General features: G+C 42.2%; 2 protein-coding genes across 7 annotated transcripts in view; one reads left to right on the forward strand and one right to left on the reverse strand.

Moving 5' to 3' along the window:
* Positions 1–17801, reverse strand: part of CFAP61 (cilia and flagella associated protein 61) — a 346774-nt gene that overhangs the window by 309446 nt on the left and 19527 nt on the right. For all 6 annotated transcript variants that reach the window (XM_075596251.1, XM_075596250.1, XM_075596248.1 and 3 more), the window contains 2 exons: positions 15307–15374; positions 13380–13506 (listed from right to left, as the gene is read on the reverse strand). In XM_075596251.1, the coding sequence (XP_075452366.1) occupies positions 13380–13506; positions 15307–15374 (195 nt within the window). The remainder of the gene's footprint in view (positions 1–13379; positions 13507–15306; positions 15375–17801) is intronic.
* LOC142491853 (uncharacterized) lies at positions 3370–4593 on the forward strand. The gene is made up of 3 exons (XM_075594670.1): positions 3370–3441; positions 3805–4539; positions 4586–4593. The coding sequence occupies exons 1-3, from the start codon at positions 3393–3395 to the stop codon at positions 4591–4593; spliced, it is 792 nt and encodes a 263-aa protein (XP_075450785.1). The 5' UTR covers positions 3370–3392.

Below are 17801 nucleotides of genomic sequence, written 5' to 3' on the forward strand. Positions count from 1 at the left end.
CTTATTTGCTTCTTATGTAAAATAACTAAGTTTTCCTTTTCTTCTGGTCCCTTTTATCTAATCTTATCTAGTATTGAACACTCTTCACAGGGAGAGGGAGTGGCTCAGTGAGTAAAAGACACTGACTGGCACTGCGAGTTTGAAGCAGGGGTTCAATTCCCGGTGCCGGCTCCTTGTGACCTTGGGCAAGTCACTTTGGGCCTCATGCAGTAAGCGACGATTATGTGAAATCGGCAAGCTTATCGATTAGTCATGTTATTGGCGTTTTTCCCTCTCCGTATGCAGTAAGTGCCGAATACATTCAAAATCAACCAGAAAACAAATCCGCCCACTCTCACGATGATGAGCCGATCACACACAGGTGTATCGGCGTGCGTGGCGGGGTGCTGTTAGGTTGCACAATCACAAATCTTGCTGAATCAGGCGAAACAAGCATGTTTTTGATTGCGCGCCATATTTAAAGGCAACGTGTACTGCTAATCATTCTCTGTGTTGTTGGGAGTGAGAGAGAGAGAGAGACGCACAGAGCTGGACGATTGAACATTTGCATATTGACTGAGAGACTTGTTGTGTATTGGGTGAGCTTTGTCCTTTGTTGTTTTGTTTACATCTTTGTCTTGTTTTATATGTGGAAGTGGGTCGTGTGATTGCCTGTACATTTATTGTCTGTTTTTTGTGAGTGCTGGAAGTATGCCCGCAAAGCGTGGGAAGAGTGATGCTGGTGGGAGTGGGAGTGCTACTCGTGGGAGTACGCGTCGGAGTGAACGTACTGTTCAGGGGAGTGATGTTGCTGGTGCACCGAGTGGTGTTGCTGGGAGTGGGAGTGCTGTTGCTGGGAGTGGGAGTGCTGTTGCTGGGAGTGGGAGTGCTGTTGCTGGGAGTGGGAGTGCTGTTGCTGGGAGTGGGAGTGCTGTTGCTGGGAGTGGGAGTGCTGTTGCTGGGAGTGGGAGTGCTGTTGCTGGGAGTGGGAGTGCTGGTGCTAGGAGTGTGAGTGCTGGTGCTAGGAGTGTGAGTGCTGGTGCTAGGAGTGTGAGTGCTGGTGCTAGGAGTGGGAGTGCTGGTGCTGGGAGTGCTGCTGGTGGCGCAGTTGCTGATGGGGTGGATGGTGGTGGCGTGCTTGCTGGTGGCCAGCTTTTGGAGGCTCTTCCATTGGAAGAAGGAGAGTCCAGTCAGCACCAGCCAAGCTCTGACCCTAAACCTGCTCGGAAAAAACGTGTGGAGAAGCCACGTAATCCTCGCTTCAATGACCAGGAAAATAGGGCTCTTGTCACTGGCATTCTGGAGCACTATGACAGTATATATGGACATTTAGTAGTTAAGTGTAACTTTACATTTATTATTCAAATACATGTGATCCTAGGTCATCTGAGTTTTGTTCATATGCAAATATGGGTACACAATATCTTTCTATGTTCATTAGTGTGGAAACACAGCTTTTTATCATGCCTTACAAGGACAAATAAACACAGGCGGTCAATTTGGCAGAACTGCATACAATATGAATGCAACCTTGCTTACATGTATAGGTTTAGTAGTGAATGCTCATGTGCTGCACATATTACACATAAAACAGCATGTTTGCTATCACTTGGAACAGCTAGCAGTGTAGGAAACTGGTGCTTATATTATTATTCATTTACCTCATATCTTTTATATGTTTTTCAAGGGCGGACAAGTGCAGCAAGCAAAAAAGAAATGTGGGACACAATAGTCATTGGTGTCAATGCCTGTGGGAATAGTGTCAGGGACAAGTATCATTGTCGGAAAAGATTTGATGATATTAGGTCCAAATTGAAAAAGAAAATACAAGACCAACGCGTGCATGCTACTGGCACTGGAGGTGGGCCCACACCACAACGTCTCATATTGACTCCATTGGAGGAGCTGCTTCGGCCAAAATTACTTACCGTCGTCGTGGAAGGCTTGGCTGGTGACCGTGACATTGGAATTTATCCGTCACAATTTCCAGCAGGTGATAAATATTACTGTACTAGGCGTGTCGTTGCTTACAGTTATTTTGCATAGTTACACTGCTTTTTATACTGTCTTCACAATATAAGCATACCTGCATCTATATATGTATATGTCTGATTCTGTATATATATATCTCAAAATAGACATATATGTAGTAGTCCTACTAAAAGCAGTAACTAATATAGCACGTGCCATTGCGTGCTCATTTACATGTGAATTCCCAAAATGCATAGCTGCAGTGGAAGCAATTGATGGTGGGCGAAGATGGGGAACAACAGGGTAGTACACATGTGTAACACATGTTCATGAGAAATTATTAGTAGCTACAGGTACAGAACAGAAATATGTATCATGTTATTGTGTATTTTATTGATTTTACTCCGACAAACATGACATTACTGCCTATTTTAAGCATGCATCAAAGAAATTGCATGTAACGGCCTACAAACATCACTGGCACTAACACATCTATAGTTGCTTATGAAAAGGTCCATTTTTGCTTTATGTCATATACAGACAGCATAATGAGGCACACGTAGCATATGTTATGTCATTGTTTTCATAACTTAAACACTGCAGATGACTACTTAGCTCATCTACCATTGTGTTAAAGCAGCTGCAATTAATATCTCATCACAGCATACACTTCAACAGAGGGGGTGGGGTTCAGCACACACACTAATTACAGCCTCATTTCACGGTCAACTTAGTTCACACCATTTGCACCTGTTTCAAGTCATTGAAAGGTGTGGCTGATTAGGCTTTTTGGGGAAGGGAATACCTTTCTTACAACCTGAATAGCACAACTGAAGTTAATCACACTCATTTGAAAGCTTAACTCTAGCTACTAAATGCCCCAACAACTCATTACTTATCAAAGCGTACGTCACACATTAGTTCACTCATATCTATAGTTGAACTACTATGAAAGACACATTATCACACACTGCATGTGTTGTCTTGTTGAGTCACAGCCACATTCAGGTGTGCCACATCTTCGATTAATGTACCACACATATCCTCTACCAAAAACAACACTTTTTGCAATATGACCACCTTCATGATAACCATTGTGAATGGTCATCTCATGATAGTTATGTACATTATGATACTGATATCACTACACAACATATGATTTTTATGTACTCATTTAATCTATTTATCCTCACGCATTACTGCAGAAACATAGTATGTTGTATGTTAGGGAACTCAAAAATTCTAAGTACACAGGCATGTACAGTGTTATTACAACTATTTATGTTCACTTTCACACACATTTTCGGTTAAGGAACTGATGTTGTTAGTTAATCATAAATACAGAACATACAATAAGTGTTTGTTCAATATTTACACATGTAAATGTAAAACTTATGTTATTGTTATATATAGTTGCCCCTGGAGGACATGTGTCACCTGAGATGGAACAAGTGTCTTCACCTGGGTCAGCCAGCTCAACACTACTAGAAGGTGAGTGTATCATTTGCTGGCCATATAATATGTGCTCTTCTATATGTTATGTTGTCATGTGCATTATTTGTTTTGCACATCTTCTTTAAATAGGATTACTTAGTGTCAGTGAAAATTAAGTGTAAGGCAACATGTATTGTGTTAGTGATGTTAATTATCATGTAGGACTTCTGAGTTTAGAGCAACTTTTCATTCATTCATATTTCATACTGAGTCCAAACATTATTCGTAAGTCAAGGTAGTTTTTAATGAGGTTATAAAACGTATGCTAACATGTTAGGTGTTACTTAGGACACAGTACAATTACATAGTAACACAGCATACATTAACATGCCATTTAATAATGTGTACATTTCTTTTTAGAACATCATGGTGATGAGGATGATGAGTATGATGAGGATGACGCCACAGAAGAGACTGAAATACAATCATGTGACCATGAAGAGGTGCCAATAGAAACTGTTGTACCGCCAAATCGTCCATCAACTTCCACATACGATGCAATTGTAGCTTCAGAGGGAAAAATAGTGGACGCAGAAAATCGTCGCCATTCAGACATGATGACAGTGCTGGAAAGGATGATTGGACTGCAGGAAGAAACAGTATCACAATTGGCACATCTCCACAGAGTCTTCATTGAAGTGCCTAAACAGTTGCAAAAAATCAACACCTCATTCGAAGCATTAGTTGTTCAGCAAACACAAGCTAATTACTGGAGAATGACTAATGTACCACAATTCAACACCTCCCAGCCAGGATCTGTTCATGCAGGTCAGTTTTCACCACATTCATCTGATATTCATTCACCAGGCCCAAATGTTACCGGTCAAGTAGCAGACATTGCTGTGCAGGTTCCTGATGACATCCTACCGCTGCCATCTGTACAAATTCAGCAGCAGACACCTACAAAGGAGGCGACAAAAACAAAACAAGACACACATGAAACAGACCAACCATCACTTGTGCAGTGTCTACCAACTTGCTCACATGTGTCACTGGGCACAAGCCCTGTCCGTGAACAGTCACTACCCAAAAGCCCTGTAGGTGAGTCGCTGCCCAAAAGCCCTGTAGGTGAATCGCTGCCCAAAAGCCCTGTAGGTGAGTCGCTGCCCAAAAGCCCTGTAGGTGAGTCGCTGCCCAAAAGCCCTGTAGGTGAATCGCTGCCCAAAAGCCCTGTAGGTGAATCGCTGCCCAAAAGCCCTGTAGGTGAATCACTGCCCAAAAGCCCTGTAGGTGAGTCACTGGCCACAAGCCCTGTAGGTGAGTCACTGGCCACAAGCCCCGTAGGTGAACAGTCACTGGCCACAAGCCCTGCCCGTGAAGTGCCAGAGGCCACTCAAAGTGGCTCTGTTGTGCCTAAAGTTGGTGGCAAAAGAAAAAGGAAAATTCAAGAGACAACAAGCAGGCCTGTTACTCGCTCGCAAAAGGAACAAAAAAAATAAATGTTATAATTCAGAAAATATGTCTTTGGCCTTGTTTTGTTGACTTCAGATTATCTAATTACTATTGTATGTATGCTGAAGACTGTGTTGTTTCCAAACTTTCAACTATGTTCTTGTACACGTGAAGTTTTGGAAATGTTAACACTCATAATTAATTGTGTTATAAATATTTATGTTGTAATCGTCTGTTCAGTAATGGTCCACCAGGAGCCAGTTGCTAAGTTTAGAGAAGCTGCCATTGACTTTGCAGCAAAACATTGCATTTGGGTGTGTTAATTGATGTAAGAATTGCATATGCATATTAGTCACATGCAATTATTAAAACACCTAAGTAAGTGCAAACATCTTTCTTGTATGTGTACAGCAGGATTATGTGTAAATTATTACTTACCTTTGCCTTGCTTGGCCATTGTAATTTTGTCCTTTAATCAGTTGTGTGTTCGTTTCTATAACATCTCAGAATGTATAATAATATATATACACACACACACACACACACACACACACACACACACACACACACACACACACTGAGTGAGTGTGAGTGTGAGTGTGTGAGTGTGTATATATATATATGTATATATGTGTATATATATATGTATATATGTGTATATATATATGTATATATGTGTATATATATATGTATATATGTGTGTATATATATATATATATATATATATATATATATATATATATATATATATATATATATATATATATATATATATATATATATATATATAGTACTATATAAACTGGTATACACAAACTAATACACTTCATGCTTCCTTGTGAAAACACTATTTTAATAATACAGGCCTAATGTTTGAGAAATATCCTAAGTATGAGACTCTAACAGTATTGTGCTTAAACAAATGTTTATTACTTAATTCAATCATGTTTCTCACCATTTAAATAGGTTTCATACAAGGTATACTTAATGCCATCAATGTTGTGTGTACTCCTGCAATATAAAAAAAAAAAAAATATTATATATAAATATATATATATTTTTATAAGAGATATATTTATATATATATACATATATATATATATATATATATATATATATATATATATACACACGTATTTAAACTCATGCAGACAGGGAGTTAACCAGACTTTCACATACACACAGAAATGTAAGCGGGGAAAAAACATTTCTTTTTGCAGGTGTGTTTTTACTGATATGCCTGGCTAAGAAATATTTTCACACACTGGTCTTTGTTAGTTTTCAAAAAAACACTATGTGAACGGATTCACAGTCTAGGGATGTTTTTCACAAACGAGATAAAAGAAGGAGAAATGTTTCTCCCACAGTCCCATATCACGAACCACAACTGTTAACCCAATTAGACAAACAAATCCAATTGGCGTTTGAAATAAGGAGTCAAAGTAGTTACTTTTGTTGACCTTGACAAGGAAAAACAGGAGTTTGTTAGCCATTCAGCACATTCATTTTGATGAGCAAATAACACAGACCTGCACACAGCTTTTGTGCTACTCAGACATGGCTGATGAATTCGTTAACAATATTAATCCCCTTTTAGGGTATAAGTACATGATCTGTGAAGCCATCTTGAACAGTCGCGGACAGAAAGCAAGCACACGCCAAATCGATGATTTCATTCGAGCAAAATATCCTTATTACCAAGACCGTAAGCATGCACGGAATTTTAATTCCTCAATAAGATTCACTTTATCAAGTAATGACTTTTTTGAACGTGACCAGGATAAGCTACAACACACCTATGGTTTCTGGAAGATTGCCCCGGAAAAACAATTTCTCCTGAAAGACGGCACTTATATTGTCGTGAAAGGCATATTTATTCCTAATGGCAATAGCAATGTATCCGCTACTACTGATCCGTTTGAATCGATACGTGCTGCAATATCTGCAGCCTCCATTCCTGAAACCCACATTGTACAAGAACAAAAGTACTATGATTATGTACCAAGCCTTTCAGCTGAAATTGCATTGGAATGGGAACCGGAAGAAATGAACCTACCTCCCGACCAATTATTTGAAGAAAGCAGTGGCGATTCCTATGAGCGCATCCTGGAGGAGATATGTGCCATACTGGATTCAGCGGTTGGGTTAAGCGTGGATGAAAATGGCTTGCATTTCTGGAGCGACCAGTTGCAGCCAGGCGAAGAGTTAATTCTAGAAGAATGGTAAATATAACAATCGTTATGCGTTGACTCTGCGTTTAAATTTTTTTTTTTTTTGTAACCACCATTTTCACTTTCAATGCGTGGATACAGCGTAACATTGCAGACTGCATAACATGTAGCGATCACAAACAAATTGTTTCCTAATACAATATAGTAGGACCTGAAAGAGTAGTACACATTGCTGACGGAATAAATATACGTACTTTCCTATCCCTTTAAACATATTAGCAACATTTTACCATTACTCTAACACATACCTGTTTTGTTATCATGCAACATCTACAACATTGAAAACCGGGTCCACCACGTATGACGTGGGACCCTTGTCATGGGCCAAGGCGTCCTTAAAAAGGATTAGTGATGTAAGTCCCGCCCCCAAGCGACGTGCGCGCCTCAAAGCCTATTGGCTGTCATGTTTTGTTATAGTAACGGTAACTGCAGTGTGTGATGCGTGCGGCTCAGTGTTTGTAGGCGTACCCTGGGCGTTAGCCGAATGTTAATTGAGTGGGAGGAGTGTTAGCGTGCGTTTCACGCTGGCTTAACATGACGTCACACGTATTGCATTTGCGCATTGTGTTATCGGCCGTGCTTTCTGTTCAAACACGTCTGTTTAAAAAGAATACAGATGTACTCGTTTAGAACGAATGTAGTTTCGTCTTCATTGTATTTGAAATAAAGATGTTATGTTTACTGGTATTTTCAACATGTATTGAACGCACAACGTACGCTTTGTTTTGCGCATGCGCTAACAGTTAGTGGAGCCAAGCGTGAAGTGCGTGCGCACACAAAGATGTGCGCGCACATCTTTCAGTATACAGGCAACGTTCACTTCTTATACATAGTTATGCCTGCTACAAATTTAAAGAAACATTACATACTGATGAACAGTTTTACTTCTAACATATAAGTGACTGACGTGTGTATCTACACAATCATATAGAGCTGCGTAACGCGTTGTCACGGATGCATATCTAGTAAGGTGCCATCTTTGACCATCATGTGTTTGCTGTATTTCAGAGATGTCGGGGAAGATACAATCGGATCAATGTATGATTTCAGAAGAGTCTACCTTTATATGAGATGATTGTGAGGAGGAGCCACCGACTACTATACTACATATGGAACTAATTTTATATTGCTTGCAGCGCTTATTAACAAACAATTAAAAAAGTGATACCCTTATGCCTATATTGCATAAGCACTTAATTAACATAATGATGTTGCAAAATAGTGCCTCTTGAATTTTTATTGAGTGTTCTTTAATGACTACTAACATTTTATGACATGGTGTGTTTTTTATATAACAACCATTCCCACTCTGCTAACACATTTGTGTATTCTATTGTGTAATGGAACGTATGACTGTCGAAACTATGTAACAATAATAATAATAATAATATGAGCATGTTCATGTATAGGGCTGCTAGTTGTACGCAGCGATTTACAGACACATGTTTCAGCCTGAGGTCCCTGGCCCGTGGAACGTACAAATGTTTTTGTGCCGCCTGAGGCACAGGGAGATAAAGTGACTTGGCCAAGGTCACAAGGAGCCCACACCAGGAATTGAACCAGACTCCCCTGCTTCAAACTATCAGTGCCAGTATGTGTCTTTACTCAGTGAGCCACTCCTTCTCCCAATGTAAAGGACACTTACAACCAAGTAGCCATTTATTTTTAAAATCTCTTGTTACATGGGTATGTCGATAAAATGGTTTGGGACTGTAGCAAATAATGTTACTGGCCAGATGTTATGGTCCCCTCCAATGCATGATGTTCTGAATATGACATCACCATCATGTTATGAAGTACGTTTCTGTGTATATTTCATTAACCTAACTAACTATAGTTTACTGTGTTTATTAATCGTTTAGAAATACATAGTATAGTCAATATGATGATATAAGCTACCATAATAAAGCTGGTGTTATCATTTGTCGGTGTTATACATGGATCCTACACCAATTGATAGAGACACAAACAGTTGTCTTAAAAAGTGTGTCTATGCTAGTGATGAATGTGCTCCCGTAAGTAAACAAATAAGTACAGTTATCCCCTTTTCTCCAACCACCTCTATATTACATTAATGGAAATTATAAGGAAACATACATAAAATGTGATGAAATGTGAGTAATCATTTTGTAATACAATGCACATGAAAGCTCAAGAGTAGCTAAATGCATATACATGATACAGAAAGTACATATATGTAACATTTGTGTTTAAACCAATATGTTGGGTTTTTAGTTCCAATAATTATAGGAAGATTGAGGTAGCCACATCTTATGAGAGATGTCAGCAAATATACATACCATGATCAGTCATACTGGAGATATACCTATAATGCAAAGGAACAATATATAAATTGCAAACATTGACATGCCATCTTCAGTACCGTAAACAACACAGCAAAGTGTGTATTTGGTGTTAAATGTACAACACCATGTATATTTCATGACATTCAAAATGTAAATCTGCCTGGTGTACACATCATATGGATGTACATGTTACACTGGACCAATAACATTGTATGTAAGCATACAAGAAGCATGAATGATTATGGGCATAATATGTGTTTTGTCTTAGCATAAGGAATAACACAATGCTAAAATATTATTGCTTTGTTACCCAAGTTGTATTCACATACACACAACTAAAGTACAATTGAAGAGGGATTATATAACCTGTGCAACAATAACATACCGGTGCCACATCCCTTTGTGCACACAGCAGAGAAAAGAAAGGTGTGCAACCCATATTCATCTGTGTCCTAACAGAAGGTTATATAAAGAAACATTATTGTTAATATAACATAATTAAACTATAAAAGTAGTACTAGGAACATATGAGTTTGTACTTACAAGAAAAAAATGAATTGATGAGATTCTGTCGTGTCTGGCCACCACTGGCTGTTTGTTCATTTTCAGCAGCTACATGGGTGGGATGCTCGTCTACCAAAGCCTCAGCTAGGTCTGACTGTACATTGTGCCTGAGTGCAACATTGTGCAAAATGCAACAGGCAAGGATAATATCAGACACTTTTTGAGGCTTGTATAGAAGAGCCCCACCAGTTCTGTCCAGACACCTAAACCTGGTCTTGAGTAGGCCAAATGTCCTCTCTATAACAGATCTTGTAGATATATGGGCTGCATTGTACCTGTCCTCTGCTTCAGTTTGAGGGTTTAGCACCGGAGTCAAGAGCCACGGCCTAATTCCGTATCCTGAGTCACCTATAATGAATGGAGCACACATAAGCTGACATTAGTGATCAAATTGTACAATGCCAACATTCCTAAATCAACATGTGTTTTGTGTTAGAACATGTAAATCTGTACTCACCCAGCAGCCAACCAGGTTCAAAATGTCCCTCTTCGAACGCATGGAAGACTGAAGAGTTCCTCAGGATAGAGGAATCGTGACTGGAACCAGGGAACTTGGGTACCACATGCATTATCCTCATCGTCGCATCACATACCACCTGTACATTGAGTGAATGGTAGTGCTTCCGATTGCGGTACACATGCTCACTCTGACTAGGTGCAATCAAAGCAACATGTGTGCAATCGATTGCACCCAGCACAGATGGTATCCCTGCTATATTATAAAAGCCAGTCCTGACTTCCAGCCACTCTGTCGCCTCTGTAGGAAAATGAATATAATTCCTAGCGCGTCTATTGAGTGCATAGAGAAACTGGGTCAAGGCCCGCGAGAATGTAGATTGCGAGACCCCGCCCACTATGCCCACAGTTGTCTGGTATGACGCGGAAGCAAGATAATGTAATGAGCACAGCATTTTAACAAGCCCAGGGACTGCACGACCTCTGGCTGTGAAAAAATCTAAATCCCCCCTTATCTCCTCATAAAGAGCTAAGATTGCTGCTGAACTCAAACGATAGCGACTTACAATCTCCTCCTCACTCATCCCATCTAACAGGGTTCTCTCCCTGTACAGACGCGGACGAGGCACAAGTTGTCTCCTCTGTCTTCTCCTCTGATCTCCTGTCCCTCTACCTGTCCCTCGGCCTGTCCCTCTCCCTGTCCCTGTCGTATCCGCGTCACTGTCACTGTCCCTCGGTGTGTCCCTACCTTGCCCTATATGATTCTCTTGATCATCAAGCATGTCATAGAAAAGAATGTTCCTGCGTCTCCTAAACATTCGCAACATTTTGAAATGAGTAGCTGTGAATGAGCAGGTAATGTGCGTCCTTTAAATAGGTATGTGATGATGTCAGGTGACATAGTAAAATGCAAGGTGTTACATTAACATAATAAAGTACTTCTGTGGCAAGCTGTGTGCACTTGTTGTTCTAAGTATTTGTTGTGTGTATTCTGCAGGGAATGATGATATTTGGCAATGATGTGACGTGAAGCTTTGTACAAAGATTGCTTGCAAATAAATAGTTGCATGTGCAATGCATGTAACACTTGTGAACGCAAGAGTCAGTCATGTAATGAGACAAAAAGGCTGAGATTGACGTGGGAAAAGTTTTGTGTAACATGTGTAATTATCCATGTTATTGTGACATGTTGGCAACAATGAATAGTCGTGTGCATATGCATGCATTTGTGTAAGGAGGATAGTTGGTATAGAATGAGTTTACAAGGTGTCCCAATGATGAATTACTGTACATGTGTGTATAAGTTAGGTTGAAGTGCTTGTAATGCAACGGTTACAATGTAAACATGCAATGTGATTGAGCGTCCAATAAGTGACGTCATGAAAATAGGGAGGACCCAAAAGTATATGTAAACATGAGAATACAGATGTACATGAACGTTTAAAGATGCGTGTCACATTACAAGCATTGTGTAATGTAAAGGAAGATGAATATACTGTGTATGTGTGACATGTGTGACATGTGTGACATCATGTAAATAATTGTCGCTGAGTTGAGTAAAATGTGTGATATGATGTGAGGTTCTCCTTTAAGAGTGTAGTATAGTATTTTCCCTTGCCACATCATCACATGATGAGTAATGTGACCCGCAAATGCTGAAAACATGTAAAAGTCGAATGTTATGCAAATAAGACACGTCAGCTGTGACACAATGCAGGGAATGCCCCCACACTGTAATGCAAATCCCCCTTGTATTGTGAGCAATGAAACGTAAACAGTACTATACTGTTATACGTCCCCGCTCCATTGACTTCCATTGATGTACAGAAGATTTTTTTTTTCTAAGTGCCGTTCCGGCAGCCTTAGCGATCGTTCTCCCGTCCAAAATGCCAACTTTAGTTGGCGGGAGAAATCGGCCATAACATCTCAATTTCGTAGTGCCGATCAGCCCCGATAAGCTGTTTTTTTTTGTTGAATCCAGCCGATTTAAAAAAGTGGCGATCAGTGTCGAAAACAGGCTTATCGGCAGGCGACTGGCCATAACCAAATTATCGGCTCCGAAACCTGGCGATATGAAGCACTTATCGGCGCTTACTGAATCTCAAACCCAATTTTGGCTATAACATGGCCATATTTCCCTTATCAACGCTTACTGCATGAGGCCCTTTATCTCCCTGTGCCTCAGGCACCATAAACATAGATTGTGAGCTCCACGGGGCAGGGACCTGTGCCCGCAAAATGTCTCTGTAAAGCGCTATGTATAACTAGAAGCGCTATACAAGAACATGCTATTATTATTATTATTTCACCTGTGCCTCTTTAAACCTATTATGGTCCCGACCCCCATCAGCCAAACCCCACTATTTTCAGCTCAGGGGATCACCGCCCGGGATTCGAGATACTTACCAGTGATGCTACAAGTTTACATCTGGAAACAAATGGCTGCCAAATCTTTGGCCAATAGGAAACTGCAACCTCATTGGTTGTGGCTTACTATTGGATGGCCATTTAAATCTCATTTAAAAAAAAAAAAAAAAACCTTTAAGGAGAACTGAATCTTCCTAAGGATGCCAATTCTTCTTCTACTTCTGTCTGCTTCTAGACCAGGGGTGAGCAACTCCAGTCCTCAAGGGCCACTAACAGGTCAGGTTTTCAGGATATTCTTGCTTCAACGCAGATGGTGCAGTCTTCAACTGAGCCACTGATTGAGCCACTGATTGAGCCACCTCTGCTGAAGCAGGTATATCCTGAAAACCTGACCTGTTGGTTCCCAACCCCTGTTCTAGACAAGTAAACATGCAAGATGGCAAGATGATACAAATCGCAGCTATTGTAAAGGAATATATAGAATACAACGATTCTTAGGTTGTCACAAAGTATCCCAACTGTTAAACACAACAAATAATGTGTTTTTAGAGTATTATCATGCTTTGCGCCTTTGAATGAACACAGTTAACCTCATAACGTTGAACAACGGTTCTGTTACCTGGCTTTCCGGATATGCAGCTGTGGATAGTGTTTGTGTCTGTGACACACGTACATGGAATAGTCATCTGCAAGAAATGACCCTTGTACATTCTTCATGGGTTCAAAAATGGATGCTAGTGCCGGGGCTGTGAAGATACAAAACAAAATGAATGAAACACAGTTTGCGTTTTTTTCTAATAAAAAGAACCCAATAATGCAAATATATCCAATTATTCTTGATATACAGTATGTAAAATCCATACAGCTGCCTACACCTCATTTAAAATGTTGTATGAAAATACAGAAATGTGTTTGTTTGGCTACATACAATAAAGGCAAATAAATGTATGTATATTTTTGTTTGTATACAGTCGCACCACCAATGCAGGCCACAATTTACATGAGAGACAATAAATTACAGGGAATTATAATACAATAAGTGCAACAAACCTAAAATGAAATGGTAAGAAAGGGCGTGTCTGCCTTAGAGAGCTTACAATCTAAGTGGTATGTTAGGAGAATTATTGTCAGTGAATAAGAAAGAGCAGTGATTGGCAGCACTTGACCACAAAGGTTGGGAATGGTAAGTGCGACTGGGTGTGGAGCAGTAGGCATGAGTCCAGGCTATTGAAATGCTTCATTCAGGGGAGTTTTTAGGTTTTATTTAAAGGTGGGGAGAGAAGATGCTTGGCGTATATTGTGTGTGAGGGAGTTCCACAGCTAAGAGGCAGTGAGGGAAAAAGGTTGCAGGCGAAATTAAGATATCCAATGTGTATTCCTCATGAGACTGCAAGGTTGGCATCATTGATTTGTAATGTCACTAAATGTTGCATAGTCTGAAGAGCAAAATTATTTATTACTATTGTATCTGAATGCTAATTATGATCAGGACTGTTCCTTCCCTCTGCTTTACTCGGTAGGTTACAAAACATCCACAAGGAATGTTTGTGCTATTTTAGAGGAATAGGATTTTTTTCAATTAAAGTTACACTTTAATTGCAAAAGTGTGGCGGGGGGCGGCTCTTCCAAAATGGAACATCACACAGAGAGATTTCCCGCTGACAGGTGATGCCGCGGTCAGGTTTCCACGGCTTGCCACGGCAGCGCAAACAGTTAGGCAGTGGCCATGGTCAGGGAGATGGCGCGGAGGTGTGCCTGCGCGGCGCGTTCACAATAACTTAAGGCAATGATCGCAGCCATAGACTGCGAGTGCGTGCGACAGAGCGAGTGGGCGCGAGGAATCAGTTAAATTTGATTCCACCGCGCGACGGCCAGGTCACGTGAGCGGTCCGCCCATTACATCATGGCCACACCCCCGACACGCCTCCCCGTCGCGTCTACCATGGTCTCCAATCGCTGGAGCTAAAAAGCGGTTGAGGTCACACGGATGTGAGCGCGCGGTCACCATGGCCGCAGCCTTAAGGCTGTTCTATACTGTTTGCGGCCGTGCGCGCCCATGTGCGAACACGCGTGCACGTGCCGCATGCTTTTCGTGTGTATGCTGTGAGTGAAGGTACTGTGTGTGTATGTATGTGTGTGTATGTATTGTGTATGTGTGTGCATGTAGAGATTGTGAATTATGTATTAAATAATATTCTTAAAATAAAAAAAAATGGTGTAATAAAAATATTTTTTATTTATTTTACTTTGACACACACACACACACACACACACACACACACAGACATTACAGCACCGGCGCGAAATCATTCATTTCTGCATCTTCTCCCTCGTCAGTCCGCTCCAAGCTCCCTGCCGTGCGTGCGCGGCATCATCATAGAATGGCTGGCTATCCTCAGCCAACTAAAACTGCTGCGCATGCGCACGGCGTAGCACACGCCTGCACTATAGAACCAGCCTTAGTCTGGCTACAGGTGCCTGTGTTCCAAGGACTGTGCATTTACAAACCAAGACAATCATGAGGTACAGCCTTTCTCCATACTTACCTAAAACTACATCGTGCAGAGTTAGGAGACATATGAAGTGTAGATCTGTAACTGCATTAAAAACAACTCTGAAAAACAAAAGTCAATTGTAAGTAATCATGATCATTCACAGATATGTCTGAAACATCCAAATATGTAACCTAATTTTATACACTAGAGCAGGGTTTCCCAAACTTTTTTTTCCGTGACCCGGTTATTTTTGAACTTCTCCTTCGTGACCCACTAAAAATGTTATCACCTATACTGGCCTATAGGGCCTGCACAGACACACACACACAGCCACTGATACACACACAGACACACACACAGCCACTGACCTCACACACAGCCACTGATACACACACACACACACACACACACAGCCACTGATACACACACACACACACAGCCACTGATACACACACACGCAGCCACTGACACACACACACACAGCCACTGACAAACACGCAGCCACTGACACACACGCAGCCACATAGAGACACTGCTACACACACACACTGATACACACAGAGAGACACTGCTACACACACACACACTGCTACACACACACACTGATACACACACACAGACACTGATACACACACACACACACTGATACACACAGACACTGATACACACACACTGATACTGATACACACACACACACACACTGATACAGATAAACACAAACACACAGCCACTGATACACACACACACTGATACACACACAGACACTGATACAGATACACACACAGCCACTGATACACACACACACTCGCTCTTCCCATACGCATTCAGACACAAACAGTGAATTACAGGCAATGACGGATGTGAGTGACTGGAGGGGGGGCGGGGACTGGGTGGGAGGAAGGGGGGGAACTGGGACTGGGTGGGTGGGTGGAAGGGGGGGAACTGGGACTGGGTGGGTGGGTGGGAGGGGGGAACTGGGACTGGGTGGGTGGGTGGGAGGGGGGAACTGGGACTGGGTGGGTGGGTGGGTGGGAGGGGGGAACTGGGACTGGGTGGGAGGAAGGGGGGAACTGGGACTGGGTGGGTGGGGTGAACTGGGACTGGGTGGGTGGGAGGGGGGGGACTGGGACACTTGGGTGGGTGGCAGTGACTGGGTGGGTGTGTGGGAGACAGTGGGTGAGTGACAGTGACTGGGTGGGAGAGTCACTGGGTGACAGTGACTGGGTGGGTAGGTTACAGTGACTGGGTGGGTGACAGTGACTGGGTGGGGTGACTTACCTTGCCGCCGGACGCTTTCCCCTGCTGCCCCCGATATACCCTGCTGCCCGGGACGGGAGGTGGGCTTGGGGGCACGGGAGGTGGGCTCGGGAGGGGGTGCCACGGGAGGTGAGCTCGGGAAGCTGGCCGCGGGGGGAAGCAGGCCGCAGTAGGAGCTTGTACTTCCCCCTCCGTCCCACATAACGTGCGGGCCGCAGAGGAGCTGGTATTTCCTCCTCCATCCCACGTAACGTGCAGGCCGCAGAGGAGCTGGTACTTCCTCCTCCGTCCCACGTTGGGAGTGGGGGGGAGGAAGGGAGCGGGCCCTGCTTGCCCTGCGCATGCGCGGGACCGCGGGGGGAATCGCCGCCTTTTTTTTTTATAACTTGAGCGGGGGGGGGGGGGGGGGGGCGGGAGACACCGGGCGGCCAGCCTCGCTGCGACCCGGCAATTTTGGTGCCGTGGCCCGGTGCCGGGTCGCGACCCACCATTTGGGAAACGCTGCACTAGAGGAGTGTGTTGCTCCGCGCTAATGTTGTTACTGTAGGGAATCCCTCTTGCAGCCTTCAGTCTGGGGGTGTTCCACACGTCCCCTATAAGAGTGAGCTCCCACAAGACACTACATAAGCAGTGGAACAATTTATAAAATGGTTGATTTTAAAACTCCGTTTTGTGGTAAAAGAGACAACATCTTTCTTGTTCATTAGGTTGGTACATATCTTACATTTACTACATTTATAGTTGCCCTTCAAATCTAGATAGGATCTTAATGTGCCCTTTTGACAGGAAACAGACTTTATACTGGTCATTTTTAACGTTATTTGTTTACTTTTCTGTTTTAAAATGTATCAGTGGATGCTTTTGCCCACTGTCCTGTATTACCAATAAAGTGTCTATACCCCTTAGTGCGCCTGTCTGTCAATTGTTTATCCTAATTTTATACACTAACTTGCTTACTTTGACTTCTCTCTAGTTGAATGGCCTGCAAAATACTTGTTTGACGATATGTGTCCCAGGCCGAAAAGGATTCTTTTTACGGACGAAAACAACAATTCCGATTTATGGCTATTTGTTTGTGTTCAATATTTAGTCGTTGTTGCATTGGGTCTCTATGTTACCATTAGTGATGGAATCAGGTGTTTCTTCACAAACCGGCGAAGGTTCGTTTAAACCTTTTTGTTATTCAAAAACCGCACAAAAAGTGTAGATTTGTCTGGGGGGAGATTTGTCTGGGGGGGGCACGGATAGTTGCAGAGGTCCTGCACTCTTCCTGAAGGCATTTAAATTAA

Source organism: Ascaphus truei, chromosome 4 (assembly GCF_040206685.1).
Source record: "Ascaphus truei isolate aAscTru1 chromosome 4, aAscTru1.hap1, whole genome shotgun sequence".
In the NCBI taxonomy this organism is placed as follows: Eukaryota; Metazoa; Chordata; class Amphibia; order Anura; family Ascaphidae; genus Ascaphus; species Ascaphus truei.